The sequence below is a fragment of the Neoarius graeffei genome, chromosome 1, assembly GCF_027579695.1.
Source record: "Neoarius graeffei isolate fNeoGra1 chromosome 1, fNeoGra1.pri, whole genome shotgun sequence".
Taxonomy (NCBI): domain Eukaryota; kingdom Metazoa; phylum Chordata; class Actinopteri; order Siluriformes; family Ariidae; genus Neoarius; species Neoarius graeffei.
Window position 1 is genome coordinate 70,193,827 of NC_083569.1, and position 27,873 is coordinate 70,221,699.

General features: G+C 43.6%; 1 protein-coding gene across 1 annotated transcript in view; it reads left to right on the plus strand.

Annotated features, from left to right (window-relative positions):
- The window catches only part of pcxb (pyruvate carboxylase b), a 482,389-nt gene that overhangs the window by 141,945 nt on the left and 312,571 nt on the right, over nucleotides 1-27,873 (plus strand). Inside the window, exon 8 of the mRNA XM_060924639.1 lies at nucleotides 9,115-9,277. Within this exon, the coding sequence (XP_060780622.1) occupies nucleotides 9,115-9,277 (163 nt within the window). The remainder of the gene's footprint in view (nucleotides 1-9,114; nucleotides 9,278-27,873) is intronic.

Here is a 27,873-nt window from a genome sequence, read left to right on the forward strand (position 1 = left end):
GGTACCGCAAGTCATTCATACCTACTGCTGTCAGACTGTATAACACCCACAACTTGTAACATAGCACCAATAACCTGTTTGTCATTTAATTTGCACTACTTCACCACTACTACCTCTGCCATTTTTCATTGATCCAATTATTATGTGCAATAATATAGGCCCTAAACTATTTTTATGCATACTTGTATATAAATTATTGTGACAGTTCGTGTAGGTGGGTGGAGCACAGAATGACAGCAGGCCAGAACTGAGTTCACAAAACTCTTTTATTTAGCTTTTCAGCTTCTATATTTACACTCAGAGACATGCACACACATCAGTCGTCTGGTTGGGGAGAGAGCTCCCTCTGCTCTCGCTCTCTCTCCTTAAATAGGGCACGGTCACTGGGGAAGACACACAAACATTAACGTCAGGTGTAGTGATTCTGCCACTTACCTTCCCTGACTCCGCCCTCCGGTCACAGACCGATGCTTGAACACGCCCCCGCTGCCACATACCCCCACCGCCCGACTCAGGCCGGGCGGCTGTCCGGCCTGCAGCTGACTCCCCCCCCCCCCCCCCCCCCCCCCGACGGGAGAGGAAGTCCGCCACGACCATCTGCGCCCCCAGCCTGTGGATCACCTAAAGGGTTAAAGGGTTGGAGTGCCAGAAACCAACGGGTGATCCGCACATTGGCATCCTTCATGCGGTGGAGCCACTGGAGGGGCGCGTGGTCCGAACAGAGGGTGAAAGGGCATCCCAGCAGGTAGTAACGGAGGGCGAGGACCGCCCACTTGATCGCCAGGCACTCTTTCTCAATGGTGCTGTAGCGCCCCTCACGCACCAACAGCTTGCGACTGATATACAGTACTGGGCGATCCTCCCCCTCCACCTCCCGGGACAAAACAGCCCCCAGCCCTCTGTCCGACGCATCCGTCTGTAACATAAAGGGGAGAGAAAAGTCAGGGGAGTGTAAAAGTGGCCCCCCACACAGTGCAGCCTTTACCTTAGAAAAAGCCCGCTGGCATTGCTCCGTCCACTGGACCAGATCTGGTGCCCCCTTTTTAGTCAGATCAGTCAGCGGGCTGGTGACGTCCGAATAATTAGGTATAAACCTACGATAATAGCCAGCCAGCCCCAGGAACTGTCTCACCCCCTTTTTGGTCTTGGGCCTCGGGCAGGCTGCAATTGCTGCGGTCTTGTTAATTTGGGGACGCACCTGCCCGTTGCCCAAGTGGAAGCCCAGATACCGTACTTCCACCCGCCCAATCACACACTTTTTCGGGTTGGCTGTGAGACCCGCTCACCTCGGCGACCTAAGGACGGCCCTCGGATGTTCGAGGTGCCTCGGCCAGTCATTACTATAGATAATAATGTCATTGAGGTAGGCGGCTGCATAGGTGGCGTGGGGGCAGAGGACCCTATCCATCAGCCGCTGAAACATAGCAGGCACCCCAAACAGCCCAAAAGGAAGTGTGACAAATTGGTGTAAGCCGAACAGTGTGGAAAAGGCCATTTTTTCTCGGGATAATGGAGTCAAGGGGATCTGCCAATAACCCTTTGTTAAATCCAGTGTCGAGTAAAAACAAGCCGTGCCTAGCCGATCGAGCAACTCATCAATACAAGGCATTGGATACGTGTCCAATTTTGGCACTGCATTGACTTTTCTATAGTCTACACAGAACCGGACCGACCCGTCGGCCTTGGGTACCAAGACCACCGGGCTGCTCCAGTCACTGTGGGACTCCTCGATGATGCCCATTTCGAGCATGGCCTCGAGTTCTTCCTGAACCACTTTTTTCTTGTGCTTGGGTAACCTGTAAGGGCGGCTATGCACTACCACCCCCGGGGGCGTCTCAATGTGGTGCTCTATGAGGTTGGTGTGGCTGGGCAGGGGCGAGAACACATCCGAAAACTCGGTCTGCAACTGGGCAACCTCCACGAGTTTGGTCGGGGAGAGGTGGTCTCCACATGGGACTGGAGAGGTAAGCAATGTCAGTGTTCCCATTTGAACCTCCGGCCCCAGCTCCGCCTTCTCCGGAACCACCGACACCAACACCACGGGGACCTCCTCGTTCCAGAGTTTGAGCAGGTTGAGGTGGTAAATCTGTAGCGCCCCACCCCTATCCGTTCGCCTCACCTCATAGTCAACGTCCCTGACTCGCCGTGTGACCTCAAAGGGTCCTTGCCACTTGGCAACCAATTTGGAGCTCGATGTGGGCAACAGTACGGGTACTTTATCTCCCAGTGCAAACTCCCTAAGGCACATATCCTTGTCGTACAGGCGGGTTTGTCGTTCTTGGGCCTGCCAGAAATTCTCCTGAGTTAGGTGCGTGAGTGTGTGGAGTTTTGCGCGCAGGTCAATAACGTATTGAATTTCATTTTTACTTGGTGAAGGTCCCTCCTCCCAATTTTCCTGCAGCACATCTAGAATGCCACGTGGCTTATGCCCGTATAACAATTCAAACAGGGAGAACCCCGTGGAGGCTTGGGAGACCTCTCACACTGCAAATAGCAAGGGTTTGAGCCATTTATCCCAATTACGTGTGCCCTCACTCACAAATTTTTTAATTATATTCTTGAGGGTGCGATTGAACCATTCAACTAAACCATCCGGTTGTGGGTGATACACGCTGGTGCGGATCGGCTTAATACCCAACAATCCATACAGTTCGTTCAGTGTACGTAACGAGGTGCCTTGGTCAGTCAGAATCTCTTTCGGGATTACAACTCAGGAGATAAAGCGGAAGAGCGCCTCTGCAATACTGCATGCTGAGATGTTGCAAAGAGGCACTACTTCAGGGTATTGTGTTGCATAGTCCACCAGAACTAATATAAAGCGGTACCCTCGTGTTGACCGATCTAATGGCCCGACGAGATCCATCCTAATTCTTTCGAACGGGGTCTCAATTAACGGCAGAGGGCGCAAAGGCGCTTTTGGAATGGCTGCTGGATTTACTAACTGGCATTTGCAGCATGCTGTACACCACCTACGGACATCGCCACGAATCCCTGGCCAATAGAACCAGGCCATTATTCCGGCTAGTGTTTTATCCTGCCCTAAGTGTCCAGCCATGGGATTAAACTGAGCCACCTGGAATACCAATTCCCAGTGGCTCTTTGGAATCAAAAGCTGTGTGACTTGCTCTTTAGTTTGAGTGTCCTGCATCACTCGGTATAATCTATCCTTCATAATCGCGAAGTAGGGGAAGGACGGGGTGGTGTTTGGCTGGAGCGTTTGACCATCGATTACTCTCACTTGGTCAAACGCATGCCGCAGAGTCTCGTCTCGCGACTACTTTAATGGAAAATCCGTGAGGGATTCCCCAACAGAGAGAGGAGGAGCTGGCGGCTCCTCACTCTGACGCGGAGCTGACGTAGACGGCTCTGTGACAGCTGCTCCCGCCAACACAACACCGGGACCTCCCCCTGTTAAACTATGGCAGGACCCACTCTTCACTAAGTGTGTCATTAAATCCTGAAATCCTGGCCAATCAGTCCCCAAAATTATCGAGTGGGTAAGGCGAGGATTAACCACCGCCTTCACTATAAATTTTTCACCTCGAAAAAGAATGTGGACCGACAGTAGAGGGTAGTTGTGAACATCCCCGTGCACACACAACACCTTCACCAATTGTGCTCCCCCCAATGCCTCGTCTTGCACCAGGCTTTGGTGGATTGAGGTCTGATTACAGCCGGAATCCACCAACGCCTGATATGTATCCCCTTGGATACTCACCGGTATGTGATACGCTCTGGCCCGATCGAGGGCGACTCCTGGCGCATCGGGGATACGAACCACCGTGCCCACCTCCATTACCGAGCACTGCTGTTGGAGGTGGCCCAGCTCCCCGCAGCGCCTGCAAACCGGCCCGGGCTCCCTCTCTGCACTAGTGCTCTGGGGCTCACTCACCCGGGGGGGGGGAGACAGACACAGAAGGGAGAAACGGGCGGGCACCGCAGGTGTGGCGGGCCAGCTGGGGTGGCACCGGCCCCCGCCTCCACGGTTGGGGAATGGGGCGAGGAGGAGACACAGGAGGAGGGGGGAGAGAGGAGAGAAGAGAAGAGGTCGTCTGCTGTCCTGCCGTCGGGACAGCCGCCAAATGGTCCTCCGCCAGCTCGATTGCCTGATCCAGCGACGCCGGGCGGTAGCACTGGACCCACTCTGCGGTTCCTGCTGGTAGACATGTGATGAACTGCTCCAGTACCACCTGGTCGATGAGTAAGTCCCTCGGCGTTGCGGTTGTCAGCCCTCAACCACTGCCAGCAGGCGTCCCGGAGTTGCTGGCCAAACGTGAACGGCCGGCCGACTTCCTCCAAGCACAAAGCGTGGAAGTGCTGACGTTGTTGCTCAGGGGTGCGCCCCACACGCTGGAGGACAGCCCGGCGAAGGTCCGTGTAGGCCAGCCGGCGGTCGGCGGGGAGCTGTAGCGCGGCCAGCTGCGCCTCTCCCGTTACCAGGGGGAGGAGGCGGCGTGCCGCGCGCTGTTCCACTGGCCACCCCGAGGTCTCTGCTACCTGCTCAAAGAGCATGAGGAAGGCCTCGTGGTCATCCTGCGGGCCCATCTTCGTGAGGGTGAGGGGGGAAGGGCCCGCGGCAGTGGAGATGGTGGACCCCGCCAACGCGAGGAGGTGCCGGAACGTCCAATGATCTTCCTATTGCGCCAGCACCAGGGCCTCGAACCTGGGGAGGACTCCATGGGGCTGTTCTCTTCTGTGCTCATCCCGGGTTTCGGCACCACTGTGACAGTTTGTGTAGCTGGGTGGAGCACAGAAGGACGGCAGGCCAGAACTGAGTTCACAAAACTCTTTTATTTAGCTTTTCAGCTTCTATATTTACACTCAGACACACGCCCACACATTAGTCATCTGGTTGGGGAGAGAGCTCCCTCTGCTCTCGCGCTCTCTCCTTAAATAGGGCGCGGTCACTGGGGAAGACACACAAACATTAATTAACGTACGTCAGGTGTAGTGATTCTGCCACTTACCTTCCCTGACTCCGCCCTCCGGTCACAGACTGATGCTTGACCACGCCCCCGCTGCCACAATTATGTATATATGTATGTATATATACAGAGTCTACCTGTAATGTGCAATTTTTCCGAGCCTCTCAATAAGGCAATTTTTCTATACTTTTTCACGGTAGATAATGCAAATAGCCCTCTGTATTTAATCCTTCGTTTGTCTAATTTTTATTTCAGTTTTATTTGTTATCTGTTTGACATTTTCTTGCGACTGTAACACATGAATTTCCCCGATGTGGGATGAATAAAGTGAATCTAATCTAATCTAAAGCCTTTATAAGGGTTGTCTTATTGTGAAGTGCTACCAATTTTTCTCTTCCTCATAGCAATAAGTATGAAGACAAAATTTTGCTACTACAATGCTTATTTATTTATTTATGAAAAACCTCATTAATAGGTCAGCAAAACCCAACAGATTTTCCCAAATGATAATGTTCACAACCTCAGTCACATGCTTAATTACAGTTCTAATTCAATGCTCCTGATATTGCATATGTAAACATTACCATAACAATGATTATTTAAATTAGGTCAATTTTTATGCTTTGTTGCTGCCTTCATATCATCATGATAATCAGAAAACAAATGTGCCATGGATATTTATCCAGAAAGAAGTTATGTATAGGCTGCAATGCTGGAAATATTTTTAATTAAAAGCACTACAAGCACTACAGCTTCCAAGATGTAGCCATAACAACAGTTGTATTGATGTGTGAGATTGTGAGCTGGAACATTCATTAAATCAAAAGACACATGAATTGGCTTATTTTGTATCAAAATTTTTCCAAGCCTCCATTTCTAAACAGCTACATAGCTGTGGTGAGATAATGCCTGCTGAAGAATCCTGAAGAAACACCACTCTGCATTTTCATTGTTTTTGCTGCCATTATTTTCTGATCCCTGGTGGTTATCTCTTGCAGATAAAATGTACAATAGAACTTAGAAATTTTGATTGAAAGGCTTATGTTTGAATTTTGTTTGTAAGATGTACAATAAAGTTGCATAAATGAGGCATGAAGTATTTATAAAACAGGGGACGAAAAAAATATACCAGGTAGCTTCTTGGAAAACTGGTTGAACGACATTAAGTTTGTCCAAAGTGTCAGTAGTGTGTGTGTGTGTGTGTGTGTGTGTAAATAAATTATTTATATATGTTATTCCACAAAATTGAGTCGTACATGAGCTGATTGGCTATAAGTCACATACGACAAGACTGAGTGGAATAACTGTTTTATTCTATCCACATCCACTGGATTTTGAGAAGCAGAGCATTTTTATTTTTGCTTTTTGAAAATTCGAGAAATAAAAACTTTATACAAAACGTGAGACAAAGTCATTTCCGCTTAGAATGTAAACAAACCCGCAAAATGGCAGTAGCAAATTGTGAAAAATGCTATAATAATAATTCTTGAAAACAAACAAAAAAGATGCATTCTTCCCATCAAATACTTTTATTCCATATATTGTTGCTTTTTTTTGTATTTTTGGGGTGGTGGTTCTTCAGGTTTTTGTTTTTTTTTTTGGGTGGTTGGCAAACCAACTTAAAGGCGCATTACCACCACCAATTGGGTTGAAATGTGGAGCAGGAGATATTGGGGGGCTACATTCCTTTAGCTATTTCTGTTTCTTTTAAATACTTGATGATGATTTTTGGGGTTTTGTTTTCAAGTAGAGCTTTTATTTTGTCCTTGGTTGGTTCAGCAACATTCTCTGCCATTTTGTTTTTCTCTACTCATGGTATACCGTATGAGCTGATATCCTAGTAATAGCCAATCAGAGCGCACAGTTGCTCATATCCAGTGAATGTGGATATGTATGTGTGTGTACACGGGGCGGCATGGTGGTGTAGTGGTTAGCGCTGTCGCCTCACAGCAAGAAGGTCCGGCTTCGAGCCCAGTGGCCGGCGAGGGCCTTTCTGTGCGGAGTTTGCATGTTCTCCCCGTGTCCGCGTGGGTTTCCTCCGGGTGCTCCGGTTTCCCCCACAGTCCAAAGACATGCAGGTTAGGTTAACTGGTGACTCTAAATTGACCGTAGGTGTGAATGTGAGTGTGAATGGTTGTCTGTGTCTATGTGTCAGCCCTGTGATGACCTGGCGACTTGTCCAGGGTGTACCCCGCCTTTCGCCCGTAGTCAGCTGGGATAGGCTCCAGCTTGCCTGCGACCCTGTAGAAGGATAAAGCGGCTAGAGATAATGTGTGTGTGTGTGTGTGTGTGTGTGTGTATATATGTGTGTATATATATATATATATATATATATATATATATATATATATATATATATGTATGTGTGTGTGTGTGTACGCACCACACATGCACAGTTTAAGATAGTCATTAATATCTGGCATAGTAAGGCTAAAAAAGCTAAACCAGATTGACGTGCTTTACTGGAAATGAATGAGTTACAGAAAAGATGTACATTTGCACAAAGGTTCAGAAATTCTCAAATGCAAAAGGTTGCCATTGTAGACTGGTCTTTCATTTGGTTGAAATATAAAACTTTTAACATGCTCATCCATCCATCTATAAGTCAGTCAACTGTCCGTATGTCACATTTTTGTCCCTCACTGTATCACATAATAAGTGATGGTTTGCTATTTACATAGATGTTGAGCACTGTTGGCATATTTGCAATATTACAAAATCACTTTCTCTAAAATAGTACTGTTAGTGAGGACGAGGTGTAAATCTGTTAACAGTCTGGTTTTTTTAGCACGCAATAGCACTGAGTGTTTGCAATTATTTATACACTTAGGGCAGGACTATACAGCATACCTCAAGTAGATAATTAAACTACAATGTAATGATTGAACTGCATTCCGTCAGCCTGCATGAACACCTCTCCAGATAATAATATGCAGTGCTAATACACTTTTCTGTGCTATCCTTCATGTGTGTGCTTCATTATTTATTCTTGCTATGCATCTCATTGCAGAGTCATTGCATCACAAAACACTGTATGTAGCTTCATACCTGTGTCTGTAAAGGGTGTAACCTCAGCCAATTTAATTTTTTTTTTTAACACAGACTGCAGTATGATGCTGAGATGCTCCACATAACAATTACTCTTATCTGTTCTTCTGTAGTGTTTGACATAGCAACAGGAAATAAAACCTCATATGGCCTTTATTCTTGGTGTTGTATTGATTTTTGGCTGGGTCGGTGCTCAAATTTGTTTCCTAATGGTATGGATGTTGCTCATATTTCCCTCTCTGAATCCTCACAACTCATTATACAGTGTACATTGTGCTACTCTGGAACTGTGTTGCTAAATGCAGCAGTTTCTCCAAAGGTCACTTAATTTGGTAAGCAGCCAAAACATTATAAAATAATACACGATGCAGCTGTATGCAATATTCACATGGCAGTTGTGTACAGATATTAATAATATCCTAACTGTTACACCAATGCACAAGGTGTTTTAGCAGGTGAATGCTAGCTAAATCATCCGCTTGACTGCATGCTTTTATTGTTGTGTTACACAACAAACTGAACCACCATATGTTTTAATAATACATATGAATATGCAAAGTGCATGTTTTTTTTTCTTTCTAAATATGTTCACCAGCTTTTTCCTGTTCACTCTCTGGCTGCCTTACACACAGACACCCCCCCATCAGCTAGAGCTTTAAGTGATTTCACTGACTTGGTTGAAACTCTTTGGCAGAGAACTACTGTAACTGTCATTTAAATTGGTTGATCTCAGGAAATTGCTCACAAAACCTTTGGAACGTGCAACTAAGGTATAATTTTAACAAATGAGGTTTTTTTTTTTGCACTAAGTAAGTTTTAATCTTATTTTAATCTAATTTAAAATGACTTTATGCAGTAATCAGGTCTGAAATAGTTTAAGTGAATGAATTATCAGATGACTCATTATGCTAGGGTAGATTTAAAGACCACATTAACTGAGTCTATTTTTTTCTGCTTAATTCCCAATGTCCAGACTGTGCTATAACTAGATTGTAGTTTATCAGTGATAATTATCTTCTCTTGATATACTGTCGAACTATATGAAGCACCATGAAGGACCAGTCGTTCATGAACATCTGGAAGTTGTCTGTCTAGTTAATTGTAAATAACCTCCATCTCGCCTTGTTTGTCTGTCTTTCAGTGTGGATCTTGTCCATGCACAGCTCCGTGTGTGTGAGGGCCACAGTCTTCCTGAGCTTGGCCTCAGACAGGATAAGATCAAGATCAATGGTTGTGCCATTCAATGCCGTGTCACCACAGAGGACCCGGCCCGTGGATTCCAGCCTGACACAGGACGACTAGAGGTACAGGGTTAGGCTGTTTCCTGTACACAGCCATTTAAATATGAAACTACACTCACCAACCACTTTATTAGGAACACCTGCACACTCCTGCAGTTAACTAATCAGCCAATCATGTGGCAGGAGCACAATGAATAAAGTCATGCAGATACAGGTCAAGAGCTTCAGTTAATGTTTACATCAAATATCAGAATGGGAAAAGTGTGATCTCTTTGACTTGAAGCATGGCATGGTTGTTGGTGCAAGAAGGGCTGGTTTCAGTTTATCAGAAACTGCTGATCATCTGAGAATTTCTCTCTCTCTCTCTCACACACACACACACACACACACACACACACACACACACACACACACACACAAAAAACAGTCTCTAGAGTTTACACAGAATAGTGTGGGGGGAAAACGTGAGTGACAGCTCTGTGGGTGGAAACGCCTTGTTTATAAGAGGGGTCATATAAATGATCAGATTGTTTCAAGCTGCCAAGAGGATTATAGTAAATCATATAATCACTCTTTACAACAATCGTGAGCAGAAAAGCTTCTCAGCATGCACAAAACACCAAAAACTAGAGATGGAGAGTTGAAGATTAGAAAAAAAAAATCACCTGATCTTTTTCCCGTCTTCAGCCGTTGAGTTTAGGTGAGCCTGTCTCCACGATAGCCTCAGGTTTCTGTTCTTGACTGACAGAAGTGGAATCTGATTTAGCATTCTGCTGTTGTAGCTCATCCTCCTCAAGGTTTGATGTGCTGTGCATTCTGAGATACTTTTCTGCTCACCACAGTTGTAAAGAGTGATTATTTGAGTTCCTAGATATATTCTTGGCTATAGAGTCACTATAGACTTCCTGTCAATTCATATCAGTCTGGTAATTCTCCTCTGAGCTCTCTAATCAATGATGCATTTCAGCCTGCAGATCCTCTGCGCACAGGATGTTTTGTGTTTGTGGCACTAATCTGTGTAAACCCAAGAGTGTTGTGTGTGAGAATCCCAGGAGATCAGCAGTTTCTCAAATACTCAAACCAGCCCATCGGTCACCAACAATCATACCATGGTTAAAGTCACAGAAATCACATTTTCCCCATTCTGATGTTTGACGTGAACAATAATATCAGAATGGGGAAAATGTCCTGTATCAGCATGATTTTTTGCATTGCACTGCTGCCATATCATTTCCTGATTAGATAATTTCATGAACATGTAGGTGTACAGGTGAGTGTACATGAATAAAGTTTGGTTACCATTACAGTCACCATTATACACTCACTGTCCATTTATTAGGGCACTTTAATTCGGTGTACAAGTGGCCGGGGAGCGTATATTCTATGCTATTTTCAAACAGCGGAGTTTAATTCAGTCACCTACTGCAGGGATACTGAAATGTTTGCAGGCTTTTTGCAACCCTTTTAACTGTAAAATAAATTTCATGGCTCAGCACAGATTTATGAACACAATCCAACTCAAATACTCAAATTTTATGCTCATTATTGAAATGTGCACGATGTTTTGGCAATCTACTGGAGCCATAGATTTTTCTTCCTGAAATTTCTGACAAAACATTACTTCCAAGCTGGCATCATGTACAGGCTTTATTAAGCTTATTCAACTCCAGTCAAATCAGATAATAACTATAGGAACACAATAAAAATATAATACATTTTTATAATGGTGCGTTGTGATTTCCACCACTGTAAATAAATAAAGAACATCACAGACCCCCTGCATATACTTCATGGACCCAACTTTGATATTGAATGGTCAAATGGATATCATGTCAATATCTCCATCCGTGTCATGATATCTAATGGATTGCCTCAGTGACAGCCAACTTTATGGTGGATTTGTTAACATTCACATGACATCATGAAGGCATGTGAATGTGGTTACTAAGGAACACCATGTTAATGCTTTTTGTGAAATAAAAAGGCAATTCTTCACACTGTTTTTCATGCAAAACATGTAGCAATCAGTACTGCTCACACTATACAACACCTGAAGAAATACACTGCTTGCAATGCCTGTATGAAAAATATAGCAAACTGATATTACACTATGAAGTACCACTCCTGGAATGCACTTACAGCGATACTCAAAACCGCATATAACAACTGCTATGTGGCTTTTGTAAAATTTAATATTCCATAGCTATGTTCAGTGTGATATACATTCTGTACATTTAGTTGTTGTTTTCATTATAAGTACTCACTAAGTATCCATACTATTATTTACCCTTCCTTACCCTTATCCTGCCCTATGCTCTCAGAAAATAAAGTACATTACTATAGCTTTAGTGGTACAACGATTTGTCACTGGGGCAGTACCCTCTAAGGTACTTATTTGTACCCTTTATGTACTGCTTGGGAACATATATGTACCTTTTTGGCCCTAGAAGGTACACATAGTTACCTTGAGGTCCAGTAATGAGCCCTAGGGGGTACATTAGTGTAGATTGTACCTTGGCAGACAGAAATGGACTCCTACTGTACCCCTATTTCTGACAGTGTAGGTACAAAGAGTACAGAGGCATATTGATAGATCTAGAAACAGTACAGCCCATGTATTGGTCAAACCCAGTCATCACTGAATCCATCTATCCATCTATTATCTGTAGCCGCTTATCCTGTTCTACAGAGTCGCAGGCAAGCTGGAGCCTATCCCAGCTGACTATGGGCGAGAAGTGGGATACACCCTGGACAAGTCACCAGGTTATTGCAGGGCTGACACAGAGACAACCAACCATTCACATTCACACCTACAGTCAATTTAGAGCCACCAATTAGCCTAACCTGCATGTCTTTGGACTGTGGGGGAAACCGGAGCACCCGGAGGAAACCCATGCAGACACGGGGAGAACATACAAACTCCACACAGAAAGGCCCTCGCAGGCCACTGGGCTCGAACCCAGGACCTTCTTGCTGTGAGGTGACAGTGCTAACCACTACACCCCCGTGCCGCCCTTCATCACTGAATCATCTCTATCTATATACAGTATTGCCCGTTTCTCTCTGCTCAAGTTTTTCTTTTTAATTGTCCTTTTCTGAAAGCAATATTAACATTTCATAATTAAAGATGATGTTTCCAATTTATTATTTATATACACTCACTGGCCTCTTTATTAGGCATGCACCTGTTAATTCCTGTAATTATCCCATCAGCTAAACATATAACAGCCGTGCAAAGCATAAAATCATGCAGATACACGTCAAGAGCTTCAGTTAATGTTCACATTAAACATGAGGATGAACAAAAAAATGTGATCTCAGGGACTATGCTTGGGTCATGTCATGGTTGTTGGTGCCTCATGAGCTGGTGTGAGTATTTCAGAAACTGTTGATCTCCTGGGATTTTCATGCAGAAAAGGTCTCTAGAGTTTATGCACAGTTGTGTCGGGAAAAATCCAGTTCTGTTGGCAGAAATGTAAAATGGCAAGGAGAGTGACAAAGATTGGCTGAACTGACAGGAAGGCTACAGTAACTTAAATGGCCACTCTTTACAACAGTGGTGAGCAGAAAAGCATCGCAGAATGCATGTCAAACCTTGAGTTGGATGGAATACAACAACAGAAAGCCATATTAGATTTTACTCCAATCAGTCAATAACAGGAATCTGAAGCTGCAGTGAGCACAGGCTCAATGAAATTGGACAAGTAGTGATTTGAAAGATGTCACCTGGTCTAGTGAATCTCGATTTCTGCTGAGGCACACTGATGGTAGTGACAGAATTTGGCATCAACAGCATGAATCCTGAGACTTATCCTCCCTTGTGTCAACAGTTCAGTTTGGTACCGATGGTGTGAGGACTTTTTTGGCACACACTGGGCCCCTTCATCCATCCATCCATTATCTGTAGCCGCTTATCCTGTACAGGGCCGCAGGCAAGCTGGAGCCTATCCCAACTGACTATGGGTGAGAGGCAGGGTACACCCTGGACAAGTCACCAGGTCATCGCAGGGCTGACACATAGAGACAAACAACCATTCACACTCACATTTACACATATGGTCAATTTAGAGCCACCAATTAGCCTAACCTGCATATCTTTGGACTGTGGGGGAAACCGGAGCACCCAGAGGAAACTTGAACCCAGGACCTTCTTGCTGTGAGGCGACAGTGCTAACCACTACATCACTGTGCTGCCCGGCCCCTTAATCTCATCTCATCTCATTATCTCTTGCCGCTTTATCCTGTTCTACAGGGTCGCAGGCAAGCTGGAGCCTATCCCAGCTGACTATGGGCGAAAGGCGGGGTACACCCTGGACAAGTCGCCAGGTCATCACAGGGCTGACACATAGACACAGACAACCATTCACACTCACATTCACACCTATGGTCAATTTAGAGTCACCAGTTAAGCTAACCTGCATGTCTTTGGACTGTGGGGGAAACCAGAGCACCCGGAGGAAACCCATGCAGACACGGGGAGAACATGCAAACTCCGCACAGAAAGGCCCTCACCGGCCACGGGGCCCGAACCTGGATCTTTTTGCTGTGAGGCGACAGTGCTAACCACTACACCACCGTGCCGCCCCGGCCCCTTAATATCAATTGAAAATTGTTTGAACACCACAGCCTATTTGAGTATTGTTGCTTTTTGGCCACAATTTACCCATTTTATAATGGCTAATTCTCGCACGATAATGTGTCCTATCACACAATCTGTCTGAAAGTGGTTCTATAAACGTGACAATGAGTTCAGGGCACTTCAGTAGCCTCCCTAGTCACAAGATCTGAATCCAATAGAGCACTCTTGAGATGTGGTAGAACAGATGATTCATAGCAAGAACATGCAGCTGACAAATCTACCAAAATTATGTGATGCAATCATGTAAACATGGACCAGAATCTAAGGGAAATGTTTCCTACATCTTGTTGAATTCATGCCGTGAACATTTGTGGCTGTTCTGAGAGCAAAGTGGGTCCAACCCAGTATTAATATGGTCGTCCTAATAACATGATTATCTACAATAATATTTTCCTGACAGTGATATTTATTTTTACATTCATTACCAATAAGCCATGTTAAATCCACTATCTTCAAGTAGTGTTGTAGTCAAGCCCACCTAAACCTAGATAAAATGATGACCAAGACCCAAGTGTATTGAGACCAAGACAAGACCAAGATTTTGAGGGGTTGAGATCAAGTCAAGACCAAGCAGGGCAAGACCAGTGTGTGTGAAGGGGGATGAGGAGGGGTGACAGCTGTTAACAGCTGTTAACCAGTGTGTGTGAAAGGGGATGAGGAGGGGTGACAGCTGTTTCTAGGGTTTTTCTTGTATTTTAAAATTGTCTCGCAACTTTGAGTTGTCACTCTATTTCCAATCATCATATATTATTGGTACCATTGCCTTTGTGTGTTGTACTTGCCACGATTGCTGCAGGCTGACGTCCTTTGTCTTTCTCTCCTGTCAAAGAAACTAGTTTGTAAATTCATGCATTTATCCAGCTTCAGTAGCTGTTTGCCCTGGTTAGTATTGTGGTATTGTAATCTTTGGATTTTGGTTTAGTAACTGTACTTTGACATACCATACAGTCTGGTGTAAAAGTGCCAATAGCCAAACTCACCCCAAAGAGACATGTCTTTATTCAGATGAATCACTGAGGAGCTAGTAAGATGTTCAGTTATTGGGGAAAGGCAAAGTCAGTTAAAGTGAGGCGAGGCAGATGCCTGGATAGCTGTGATGAACTGATGAAACATCAGTATTGACATGGTTTGATAATGAAACCCCCCTTTACAAATCTCACTTTGAGACTGAGAATTGCTCTGGGCATGAATAAGCTTACAAAGGTTACACTCTAATGGTCATTTAAGATTGACATGTAGTGTACTGTATAGGATGCGGCGTATGAATAATTTATTAGACACATGAAAATGCCATTAGTGTCACAGCAGTTCACACACATGCCCTTTTAAACTCTGAAACTTTTTCTCTCTTTCGACCTTCTTTCTCTCTCTCTTTCAGGCATTTTTACCTGATATTTGCTTGTCTGTGCATTTTTGGCCTCCCCCTGTGCCATTAGTAATGGTTGATTCTACATTATAAGGTGATCAGTGAGTCTCAGGATGTGCTCTAATTTCTCCACAGTGTACAGACTTGTCTGGCTCACTTTCAGCCACAGTACTGAGACAGCAAAATCATTTGCAGCATCAATTTTCCATATCTAGGGACATCAGCTTATTACTTATTAGCACGTGTGTTCATTAGTGTGTGTGTGTGTGTGTGTGTGTGTGTGTGTGTGTGTGTGTGTGTGTGTGTGTGAGTGGTAAAAGTATGTGAACCTTTGCTTTCAGTATCTGATGTGACCCCCTTTGTGCAGCAATAACTGCAACTAAACGTTTCTGAGAACTGTTGATCAGTCCTGCACACCGGCTTGGAGGAATTTTAGCCCAATCCTCCATACAGAACAGCTTCAACTCTGGGATGTTGGTGGGTTTCCTCACATGAACTGCTCGCTTCAGGTCCTTCCACAACATTTCGATTGGATTAAGGTCAGGACTTTGACTTGGCCATTCCAAAACATTAACTTTATTCTTCTTTAACCATTCTTTGGTAGAACGACTTGTGTGCTTAGGGTCATTGTCTTGCTGCATGACCCACCTTCTCTTGAAATTTAGTTCATGGACAGATGTCCTGATACTTTCCTTTAGAATTCACTGGTATAGTTCAGATGAGGGAGGCAGGATTGGATTGGACTGAGATAGGGAGGAGGGCCCAGAACCGGATACGCTGGAGGAAACTGATCGATGGCCTATGCTCCGCAGGGGGCGAAGGGCCTAAGTAAGTAAGTATAGTTCAGAATTCATTGTTCCATCAATGATGGCAAGCCATCCTAGCCCAGATGCAGCAAAACAGCCCCAAACCATGATACTACCACCACCACCATGTTTCACAGATGGGATAAGGTTCTTATGCTGGAATGCAGTGTTTTCCTTTCTCCAAGCATAACTCTTCTCATTTAAACCAAAAAGTTCTATTTTGGTCTCATCCGTCCACAAAATATTTTTCCAGTAGCCTTCTGGCTTGTCCACATGATCTTTAGCAAACTGCAGACGAGCAGCAATGTTCTTTTTGGAGAGTGGCTTTCTCCTTGCAACCCTGCCATGCACACCATTGTTGTTCAGTGTTCTCCTGATGGTGGACTCATGAACATTAACATTAGCCAATGTGAGAGAGGCCTTCAGTTGCTTAGAAGTTACCCTGGGGTCCTTTGTGACCTCACCGACTATTACACGCCTTGCTGTTGGAGTGATCTTTGTTGGTCGACCACTCCTGGGGAGGGTAACAATAGTCTTGAATTTCCTCCATTTGTACACAATCTGTCTGATTGTGGATTGGTGGAGTCCAAACTCTTTAGAGATGGTTTTGTAACCTTTTCTAGCCTGATGAGCATCAACGCTTTTTCTGAGGTCCTCAGAAATCTCCTTTGTTTGTGCCATGATACACTTCCACAAACACGTGTTGTGAAGATCAGACTTTGATAGATCCCTGTTCTTTACAATAAAACAGGGTGCCCACTCATGCCTGATTGTCATCCCATTGATTGAAAACACCTGACTCTAATTTCACCTTCAAATTAACTGATAATCCTAGAGGTTCACATACTTTTGCCACTCACAGATATGTAATATTGGATCATTTTCCTCAATAAATAAATGACCAAGTATAATATTTTTGTCCCATTTGTTTAACTGGGTTCTCTTTATCTACTTTTAGGACTTGTCTGAAAATCTGATGATGTTTTAGGTCATATTTATGCAGATATATAGAAAATTCTAAAGGGTTCACAAACTTTCAAGCACCTGTGTGTGTGTGTGTGTGTGTGTGTGTGTATAATATACAATGCCTTGCAAAAGTATTCATCCCCCTTGGTGTTTGTCCTGTTTTGTCGCATTACAAGCTGGAATTAAAATGGATTTTTGGAGGGTTAGCATCATTTGATTTACACAACATGCCTACCACTTTAAAGCTGCACTTTGTTGTTTTATTGTGACACAAACAATAATTAACATGGAAAAACAGAAACCTGGAGTGTGCATAAGTATTCACCTCCTTTCGTATGAAACCCCTAAATAAGAGCTGGTCCAACCAATTCACTTCATAAGTCACATAATTAGTTGATTAAGATCCACCTGTGTGCAATCAAAGTGTCACATGATCTGTCACATGATGTCTGTATAAATCACCCTGTTCTGGAAGGACCCTGACTCTGCAACACTACTAAGCAAGCAACATGAAAACCAAGGAGCCTCCAAACAGGCAGGTCAGAGACAAAGTTGTGGAGAAGTATAGATCAGGGTTGGGTTATAAAAAAATATCCCAGGGAGCACCATTAAATCCATTATAGCAAAATGGAAAGAATATGGCACCACTACAAACCTGACGAGAAGGCCGCCCACCAAAATTTACAGACTAGGCAAGGAGGGCATTAATCAGAGATGCAACCCCTTATTTAGGGTTTTCATATGAAAGGGGGTGAATACTTATGCACACTCCAGGTTTCTGTTTTTCCATGTTAATTATTGTTTGTGTCACAATAAAACAACAAAGTGCAGCTTTAAAGTGGTAGGCATGTTGTGTAAATCAAATGGTGCTAACCCTCCAAAAATCCATTTTAATTCTTTATCTTTCTCATTAGCTTAATAATATGCTAATAAAAAGTAGCTGTTTATGAGACCCACCTTGAGCAGTACTAATGAATTGGATCTAATTTAAAACTAAGTCAGATTTGATCAGGTATAATTCCACTTCGGTTATTGGATCCGTTAGTCATTTTTGCCCCCTGCATTTCAATTTTGCTCTCTTACCATTCTCCAATAAAAAGTGACACATTTGTCTCTCCATTCCCACTTAACTTTGGGCTTTTTTCATTCCCTGCTTTCCTCCTAACACTTCATTAAGAACTCTCCTTCTCCCATCCCTCTTTCATGTCTTTCCACAAAAGAAAGCATGGCTACCCTGGAGACAGTGAACTGTGCATAGGGACCTATGTTAATGATGAATTGTGTTTATCTATATTAAAAAAAAGCTGAAAAATGAGTGACTAAACAGAATAAATCCATCAGTGAATGAATATTATTGCATGTGTTCTTTGGTGGTCAAAGAAGGAAGGAGAAGAGCTTCTTCAAGGGATGACATAGAGAGAATAAGAGACGTGTGAGAGAGGGTGAATATACAGTGAAAGAGGGTGCAAGGACATATTTTCAGTATCCTTTTGTTCAAATAAAAAAAGCCTTTAAAATGCCTTTAGTCTCTCTTCAGCAAAAGGTCATTTCCTTGTTGGTTTTGGAGTGAGCGAGATGGAGGGGGGATTGGAGCCCTTATCCTAACACAATAATACACATGGGCATGAAGGGAGAGGACTAGAGAGTTTGGCATACAGTATGTCAAAATCTTGTGTTATGAAGGCTAGAACAAGATGGAGAGATACATGTTGGATAAATGGATATCGGAGAAGAGATGGTCGGCTACAAACATTGATGTATTTGGGACATGTTGGTAGATAGATGGAATGCAGTGAAGTGATGCTTCTCTCTCTCACACACACACACACGTGTCACCTTCTATCTTTCTCTTTCCGTATATGATAAGACTAGTACTGCTGGTCCATCGTCCATTTGTCATAGTTGACAGTATTTCCATTTTTCTTCCCTCTCACTGCACACTCTTTTGTCCCTCTCTTTTTCCCTTCCTCTCTCCATCTCTCCCACATCACATCATTTTTACCCTTTTCATTCCAGCTGTTCCTACAGTTTCATAAGAAATGAATTGCAAATTGTATTAAAATACACACTGACACACAGTGTATAAAACACCTAATATCCAAATTTCTGTCTAAATGGTTCCACAGATATAACACTAGCTGCAACACACACACACACACACACACACACACACACACACACACACATTCCAATTTACCTAATTTATGTGCCCATAGTGTATTTGTTATGCAGGAACATTACTCAATGAAATTATCCAAACGCAGTAATAAAACACTGAAGTTTCAGCACTGCAAAAACACACCTGATGTCATCAGTAACAGTGTGTCATATATGCAAATATTAGCAGCTCTCACGCTTTAGCATTCATTCATATCCAACCTGTTGTAAATCAAAGTTCTGCACTCATTTAAAACAACATGAACACTAGCTTTTTTTGGAATGGCAGTAGAACAGAGTAAGAAACAAATGAAAAGAATGAATGAACATGTAAAGAGATACAACAAGAATTGCTAAAAGTATAAATGCTTTTATAACCTCTACTGTACATATGCTTCGTAGAATCATGGTTACCCTCATATTGAGGCTTTTTATTTGTAACATTACACAAATGATGCACCAACAGGTCTTGGGCATAGTTGTAAGTTGTAAAACATCTGGACATTCACAGAAGTCAAAAAGTTAAAAAAAAAAAAAAAACTGGCCATAGAATTTACATCTCACAAGTGTAAAGTGAAATTCTTGACCCAGCATTATCAACTGGCAGATGTGGACCAAGCAAAGTATTTCAAAGTGAGCGGTCAAAAAAATAGTACTAGAACCCCAGTCTGATTAGTGTGTCACTTATCCATCATAAATGGCAATTTCCAGAATTTTTCACCATCATTGAATACTTCCACCTCAAGCACCATTTCCCAGTAATGCAAATGAATTACAGTTCCACCACAAGATTGATCATAAGATACATATGCTCCCCCTACCCCCCACTAATTCTATGCACTTCTTAAGTCTTAGCTCTTACTATTGGCTTTATTCTTGTGACAATTCAAATCCTTGTTACTTGATTTGCTTTTCTGGTTTGCCCCTTTTTTTGTTTGCGTGATATTTTGCATTCTGGATTGTTTGTTTTCTGAATGTTTTTTGCATTCAATTCACATGCATAATCAGTGACATAGTGAAATGATAACACAAACTGTTTAACAATAAAAACTCAATGATGAAAACGGAATATTTAAAAGGGAAGAACAGTATATGTGTATGTGTTTATTCTCTGGTTCAAATTCAAAACATAGCCACTTCAAGTTGAGTACATTTATAAACTATTACATGGCCTATATTGTCTTCCATCCATCCATTATCCGTAACTGCTTATCCTGTACAGGGTCGTGGGCAAACTGGAGCCTAACCCAGCTGACTATGGGTGAGAGGCGGGGTACACCCTGGACAAGTCGCCAGATCATCACAGGGCTAATACATAGAGATAAACAACCACATACTCATGGTCAATTTAGAGCCACCAATTAGCCTAACCTACATGTCTTTGGACTGTGGGGGAAACCGGAGCACCCAGAGGAAACCCACACAGACACGGGGAGAACATGCAAACTCCATACAGAAAGGCCCCCGTCAGCCACTGGGCTTGAACCCAGAACCTTCTTGCTGTGAGGCAACAGTGCTAACCACTACACCACCGTGTCGCCCCATGTTGTCTTCTCTACCTTAAAGAATGCTGTTTACCATGTGGTTTGTTTGTTCTTCATTTGTGATTATGCAGTTGTATTGTGCATCACTGTGGTGTGTTGCTGACGAAACAGTTCAGCTGGCTTGCAGATTTTGTTCTCAGAAAAGTTACTTTTTCAATAAATTAGAAAGTTAAGTAGTGTATGCTGACAGCAAATGAGCAATTGCCCAGCTCTGGCCCACTTTATCTATCCCTAGGGGTTAAATTGGTATTTAGGAGGTGTAGGAACGTTACTACTTTCATAAGTGCCAGTGGTACAGTGTGGGAGCAGTAGTGCTCAATTTATGTGCTATTATATTAACTTCAAAAGTGTGAGTCAAAAAGTTTTTGTTACTTTCACTAACTACAATGGAGCATCCAAATCTTAAACCAGGGGTGTCCAAACTGATCCATAAAGGGTCGTGTGGCTGCAGGTTTTCATTCCAGCCATGCAGCAGCACACCTGATTTGGCTTATTCAATCAACTGACACACCCACCCTTTAATCAAGGATGGGTGTGGCTGCAAGTATTTGACTGTGTGAAGACAGTTCAGTTGATTGAATGAGCCAAGTCAGGTGTGCTGCTGCATGGCTGGAATGAAAACCTGTAGCCACATGGCCCTTTATGGATCAGTTTGGACACCCCTGTCTTAAACTTTCAATTTGTTTACCAGTGTTGGCATCCTCTATTACATCATTATTATTGCTATTATGCCATGCTATGATTTCCATTTCTATTAAATTACAGTGTCAGAGCTCATCTCCACTTGCCATTCATATAAACTAAGAGGGAAGGAACTCAGCACCTTTCATTTCTCCACATGTCACTATTGGTTGACAGTAAAGAATACATCCAAACTGGCTGACAGAAAACATCCACAGCTTATGGAGTTTGTAAGAGCGGACCATGGACCTGTTCACCATCAATCTCTTCATTATGTATGGTGTAGAAGTCAGACCCTTTATATACAGTATATTTGTGTATACAAAACATTTGTGTAACCATGCAAAATGAAGTGTGCATCAGATAATACATCAATAGTAAAATCTCATTTATGTGGAATCTGTAATGCAAAATAAGCTTCCAGAATGCACCATTGAGTTATTTACATTATGCATACAAATTTATGCATAAAAAGAGTGTAAAGTAAATTTATTAGTGGTGGTATCATTATCACCCAAACACATTATCTCAGGAATACACACCCACAATGAAGAGTGGCCGTCAGCTAAGGTTCAGGGTCAGGACTAAATCATTCATCATACTAAATGCTCACTTACACACACACACACACACACACACACAGAGACCCAAGCACAGTCCAGATCCTCATATGCAGTGCTTTCAGCTATACCCCATTCACACTCGAAAACTGTTTGTTTATTTACAAACATGGTGTAGTGTGGGAATGGGAGTAAAATGGTTAAGTTGAAACATTGAATATAGCCTCTGTCAACCTAGTAACATTAACAGTAATCTTTTGCCACAGCTCCAATGAGAATTTGAACCATTGGATGAATGTATTCTAACCAGTCACAATGCTTCTGGCGGTGATGTAAATGATGATGCAGTGATATTGCAATGTAACTCCTTTGTATCATAGAAATCTGTTTTCACAAAGAAAAAAAAAAAGTTATAAATAGCCTTTTGCTTGAATAACAAGAATGTTCAGAATCAGGAAGAGAACTTTCTCAACAGAGACGTGATGCATGTCTCATGCATGTCTCATCTTGGGCTTTGTACAGCAATATGGGCTTGCTGCCTTGTGAATTTATACATCATATCCAGTTGTATGTTTAGGGCCCGAGCACTGTACGTGCAAGGACCCTATTTGAATACATAAGGATGTTTTTTCTTCAAGACTTGACAATTTTTGGGGTGGTTCCCATAGGCAAAAGCTCATGAAACTTGCCACACATCAGTGCTTGACAGTTACTCAGGAAGAAAGCTTTGGCCCTGGGTGTGGCCCAGTGACTCTATAGCACCACCATTTGTAATTGAGTCTTGTGCCCAACATATACTTTCACATACATGCCCCAAATTTGGTACACATGTGGGGCTCCCTAAGATGAATGCGTTGGTATTATACATTGTTTTAGCCATGCCCAACACGAAGTGAGTTATTTTGGATTTTTTGCATTATGATGTGCAACATTTTGAAATACTCTTCCTACAGTAGATGGTTCATTGGATTCATGCCAGATTTTTTCTACACAATGTCAAGATGTTGCTGATGTTAAATTGTGAAGGGATTTTTGATATCTTGCTGAATCATGATGAATTTGTCTCACCAAGCAATCAGGAAGTGCCTCATAAATTCTGCATGCATTGCCTGATATGGCTCAAACATCACAGGTTATTGGTTATGATGGTTAAATGGCATTCAGCCAGGCAGTAGTGTATTCCTCCACTGCTTACTCAATGGCCAAGGCTTCTTGTTCCACAGTGGCATAGTGCTGCTTAGCAGGGGTCATCTTGTGGCTGGCAAACATGATGGGGTGTTCCTCACCATCAAATATTTTTTTAAAGATTTTTTTGGGCTTTTTTCACCTTTATTGGATAGGACAGTGCAGAGACAGAGAGGGATCAGGAAATGACCTCGGGTCGGAATCAAACCTGGGTCCCTGGATTTATGGTATGGCACCTTATCCACCTGAGCCATGACGCCCCCACTATCAAAGACTTTTGAGCGAACAGTGCCCAAGCCCATCTCCAAGGTGTCCATGTGCACCAGGAAAGAGAGGCTGAAGTCAGGGTTGTTCAAAGGGGTGAACCCGGTGGACGCTTGGGGAGTCTCCTGCATGGCAAAGAGGATGTAAGGCAAGAGTAGGTCCCAGTCTCCTCCCTCTTCATCTACCACCTGGTGTAGCATCCTCTTCAGACTCTGGTTTAAATACACAATGAGACCGTCTCTCTGCACATGGTAGATTGATGTCTGCAGATGTTTGATCTGCAGCAGCTGGCATAGGACAGCCATCAATTTGGATATGAAGGCCGTACCCTGGTTGGTTAGCAGGTCTTTGGGGATTCCCTCTCAGCTGAAGAGGAAGAACAGTTCTTGTGTGATGTTCCTTGAGGTGGCTTTCCGGAGGGGGACAGCCTCAGGGTACCTCATTGCATAGTTCACCAATACCAGCACATACCAGTACTTGTGGTCCTGGGCGGATTTGGACATAGAGCAGGTTAGAGGGAGGGTTGGGCACACCTTCCACCTCGGTGTTGGCAGATCTGTTGTCATCATGGGCCATAAGGGTGGGGCAGCTGACTGGCTGCATTGTCATTCACCCAGTTTCTGGTTCCCTCTTCTCTGCAGCAGAGGTAGTTTAGAGAAGCCCGACCAGTCTCTACCAGCAAGCAGTGGCACCTGCAGCTCAGGAACAAACCCCACTAGTAATGGTCACTGACCTTGGTGACCTCCAATCTGGACCTTAGCTGCAGGAAACTCTCAGACATCCCCATGCATGCATGTCACTGAAAGGGTTCTGCAGGGCTGGATGGCCTTGGGAAGGGAGGAGGGCTGGACCTCAGTGATGGTGTTCCCCATGTCCATCAGTACTGTCATGGGGCTCCCATCTAGACACATGGTGACCATATGGGTGTTTGCAGGAGACTGAATGGATGGCACACCCAGTTAACCAGGGTTTGCTGGCTTGAGGAGGGGCTCTTTGGTCAGACTCTGTGAGCATGGATTCGTCAATAGATGAGGGCAGGATTGTACTCATCTATGGGGCTGACTGAGATGAAATGGTGATGGTGGCCATTGGGGTCATTCTCACAAGGCAACCTCCCCAGAGTCTATCTTTTCTCTTCCATTCCCCAGGGTGCACTCCAAGGTGACAACCATGTCCTGAGGAGTCTTTTCAGCTTTCATGTAGACAGTGGTGACTCTTTTGGTGACTCTTTCCAGAACCTCTGTGGAGGTGTGGAGGTCTGATTGTAGCCACTGATGGGTGATGCAGATCAAGGCATCCATCTGAACCTGGGGCCCTTGATTAGGGTGGTAGACCCAGCACTGGAACTTGCAGGCAGCTTGATTGGAAGAAAGGCCACATCGGGCCATTTTCTCCTCACAGACAGTAGTGTAGTTGGCTACCTCATTGTCAGGGAGGGTGTGGTAGTCTCTCTGGGCATCCCTTGTGAGGAGTGGGGCAATGGTATGGGCCCAGTCTTGCACTGGCCAGCCATCCCTGCAAGCAACATGCTCAAGGGTGCCCAGGAATGCCTCAATGCCATTTTTCCCTGGCGAGTTTGTTCAGGAGGTGCTGGGTGTCCTGGACTGGTTCAGGGAGTAGAGTGGTGATTGCTGGTGTCAAATGCTGGAAGGTTAACAGCTCCTGGGTGGTGACATGCAGGCCCCAGGCCATTTCCTGGGATAGCTGGCTCTGCTCGAGGCTGGCCTCAAGGAGATGCTCAATGATTGGGGTCACAGTAGGGAACCCCATATCTGCCTCCATTTCCAGTGCCTTCATTCTCCAACAGTGTAAGCTCTTTTAGGGCAGCACTGAAAACAGAAATGGGACATAGCAGCTTTATACAAGCAGCTTGGGGAAGCCAGAGCCTAATGGCTAGAGAAGCAGCATTGGGACCAAAAGGCTGCCGGTTCGATTCCCTGGACCAGCAGGAATGGCTGAAGTGCCCTTGAGCAAGGCACCTAACCCCCAACTGCTCCTCAGGTTGCTCTGGGTATGTTGTATGTCACTCTGGATAAGAGCATCTGTTAAATGCCAGTAACGTAATGTCTTGGACAAGAAAAATACTCTTTAAAATGGATGTACAATGAAGAACAACTTGTTATTCAAAATAATTGTTGCAGCATCCCTTTATACTCCCCTGGCACCTTGTGGAGGGTAGGTGATCAGGGCTCTCCAGAGTCAACAGGGCCATATGCGTGCTGCAGGTCCAAAAACATCAGTGATGCTGAACTGCCACAGCAGAGCATGGTGAGGTGCACTGTCCTTTTAGCATTACTGGAGCGGCATGGCGAATAGCACTTGCCTGTTTGGAGGCACGTCAAGTCAAGTTTATTTGTATCGTGCTTTTAATAGCAGACATTGTCTCAAAGCAGCTTTACAGAAAATTAAAGACTTTAAACTTGAGCTAATTATATCCCTAATTTGTTCCCAGTGAACAAGCCTGTGGTGACTGTGGTAAGGAAAAACTCCCTCAAACAACATGAGGAAGAAACCTCAAGAGGAACCAGACTCAAAAGGGAATCCATCCTCATCTGGGTGATAACAAATGGCATGATTATAACTTCTAAAACTGTGTCCTATATAGTCACAAAATATAACTGTGTAACCAGGAAAATCATTATAGTTTTAAAACGTGCCACCTGTAGACTTTAAACTTTCGAACAAGCTAAAGGTGTTCTTAATTCACTGATGTCGGGAGGCTTTTCACATGCTTCCTAAAAATGAACTCTTAGTCATGTTGTGTTAATCTGCTGATGGTACTGGATGTGCAAGGGCCTGTCCTCACCACACATGGCTATATTTTACACTTTGATTTGTGCTTCATAGCTAAATACAGTTAAATACAGTCAGGTGGGAATCAGTGTTGTTTTTGGCAGCCATTTTTTATTTAGTTTTAGTCTTAGTCTTTTGGACGAAATGCTTATTAGTTTTAGTCACATTTTAGTCAATTCTATTCTTGATAGTTTTGGTCTAGTTTTAGTCGACGAAAACTAAAAGGGTTTTAATCCAGTTTTAGTCATTCATTTTAGTCGAAAAAATAATTACTTTAAAACATTAAATTAGACCAATACAGAGATAGGAAATTGTACTCAAGGTTGACAGGTTGTGCATAACATACTCTCTACATAAACGCTGTCTAGTGTGCATGCTCTATTGTTTACAGACTCGTGTTTCTGCCTCCATTTAACATGTCACAATGCGGTGATGGAGCACTAACATGTCATGATGAACACAACTAGAAGATGACCACGGTGTCCGTTAATGTAAATATGATGGCTAAACATGCTGCTAACGTTAGAGTAGCCAGGTGTGCTGCTGCTCATTTAGAGATATTAAGGCACAGCAACAGGTCTGAAAAGCTACATTTCCCCCCCGTATGTTTCACAGTAACTCAAATATGGGTCAATATACGGTATGACAAAGCATTCAGTTGCTGTCCCACCAATAATCCCTGCAGGACAAGTTTTACTCATGACATGTTCATTGAATTTAAGTTAGCTTAACCAAGCCAACTTTAGCATGAAGCTAGCGGTCCCATTCATTTTCGCTAGGTCATGGTGTTTTCATAGGAAATTCATCACAGACTGATTGTTGAGTGACATTAACCAAAGCTAGCAAACGTATGCATGATTTGTTAACAGGACTTCTTGTAATGTTAACTTACCGTCACAGGAATAGCAGCATGGTGAGCCTTTAGATGCCTCTTGAGGTTGGTCGTATTCTTGCCACGTAATTTATAGCCACAGCGTGTACCTCTGTCTCCCACTGCAAGGCATTCCGTTTTATTTTCTGCTGGATTATGTGTAAAGTATGTCCATAAATCATCGCGGCTTTTCCACCCACCAAGCCCTTGTGCTGGCGTTGCCGATGGTCCATGAACTGTGTGGCTGCCCCGGTGTACACTGTGCCCAGACATGCCTGGTGGTGGGCGTGGCCAAACAAGGACAGGATGCAGGTGCATTGCTGATATTTTCAGCATTTGGCAGACAGGTTGCACGCACCATTGGAGGAAACGCCATGCATTTTGATAGTCCTATAGCCAACCCACTAACATTTTTGTCTCGCCAACAAAAACAACAGATACGTCTCGTCATATTTTCGTGATCAAAGAGTTATGTTTAGCTCATCACCGTCTCGTTTTAGTCATGAAAAAAAGGTGTGTTAACGAAATAATTTTGTCATCATTAACGAAAACAACACTGGTGGGAATACATGACACCCATTAGTTTACCATTATAGAAGATTGAGTGGGAATGAAAATTTATCTATCGTGCGTTGTTTTTACCTGACACATTAACAGGTTTTGTACATTGTCAGAAAAGGGCTGTAGACTGTGTGTCCCCCCCGTGTTCACACATGTAGATCAGTATATTACATGTACAGCACATTACAATAGTAATGTGATTAAACATGCTCTACATAGAATATTGCATCAGTAGATGAGCGGATGATAAGATCATCTATTCTCTC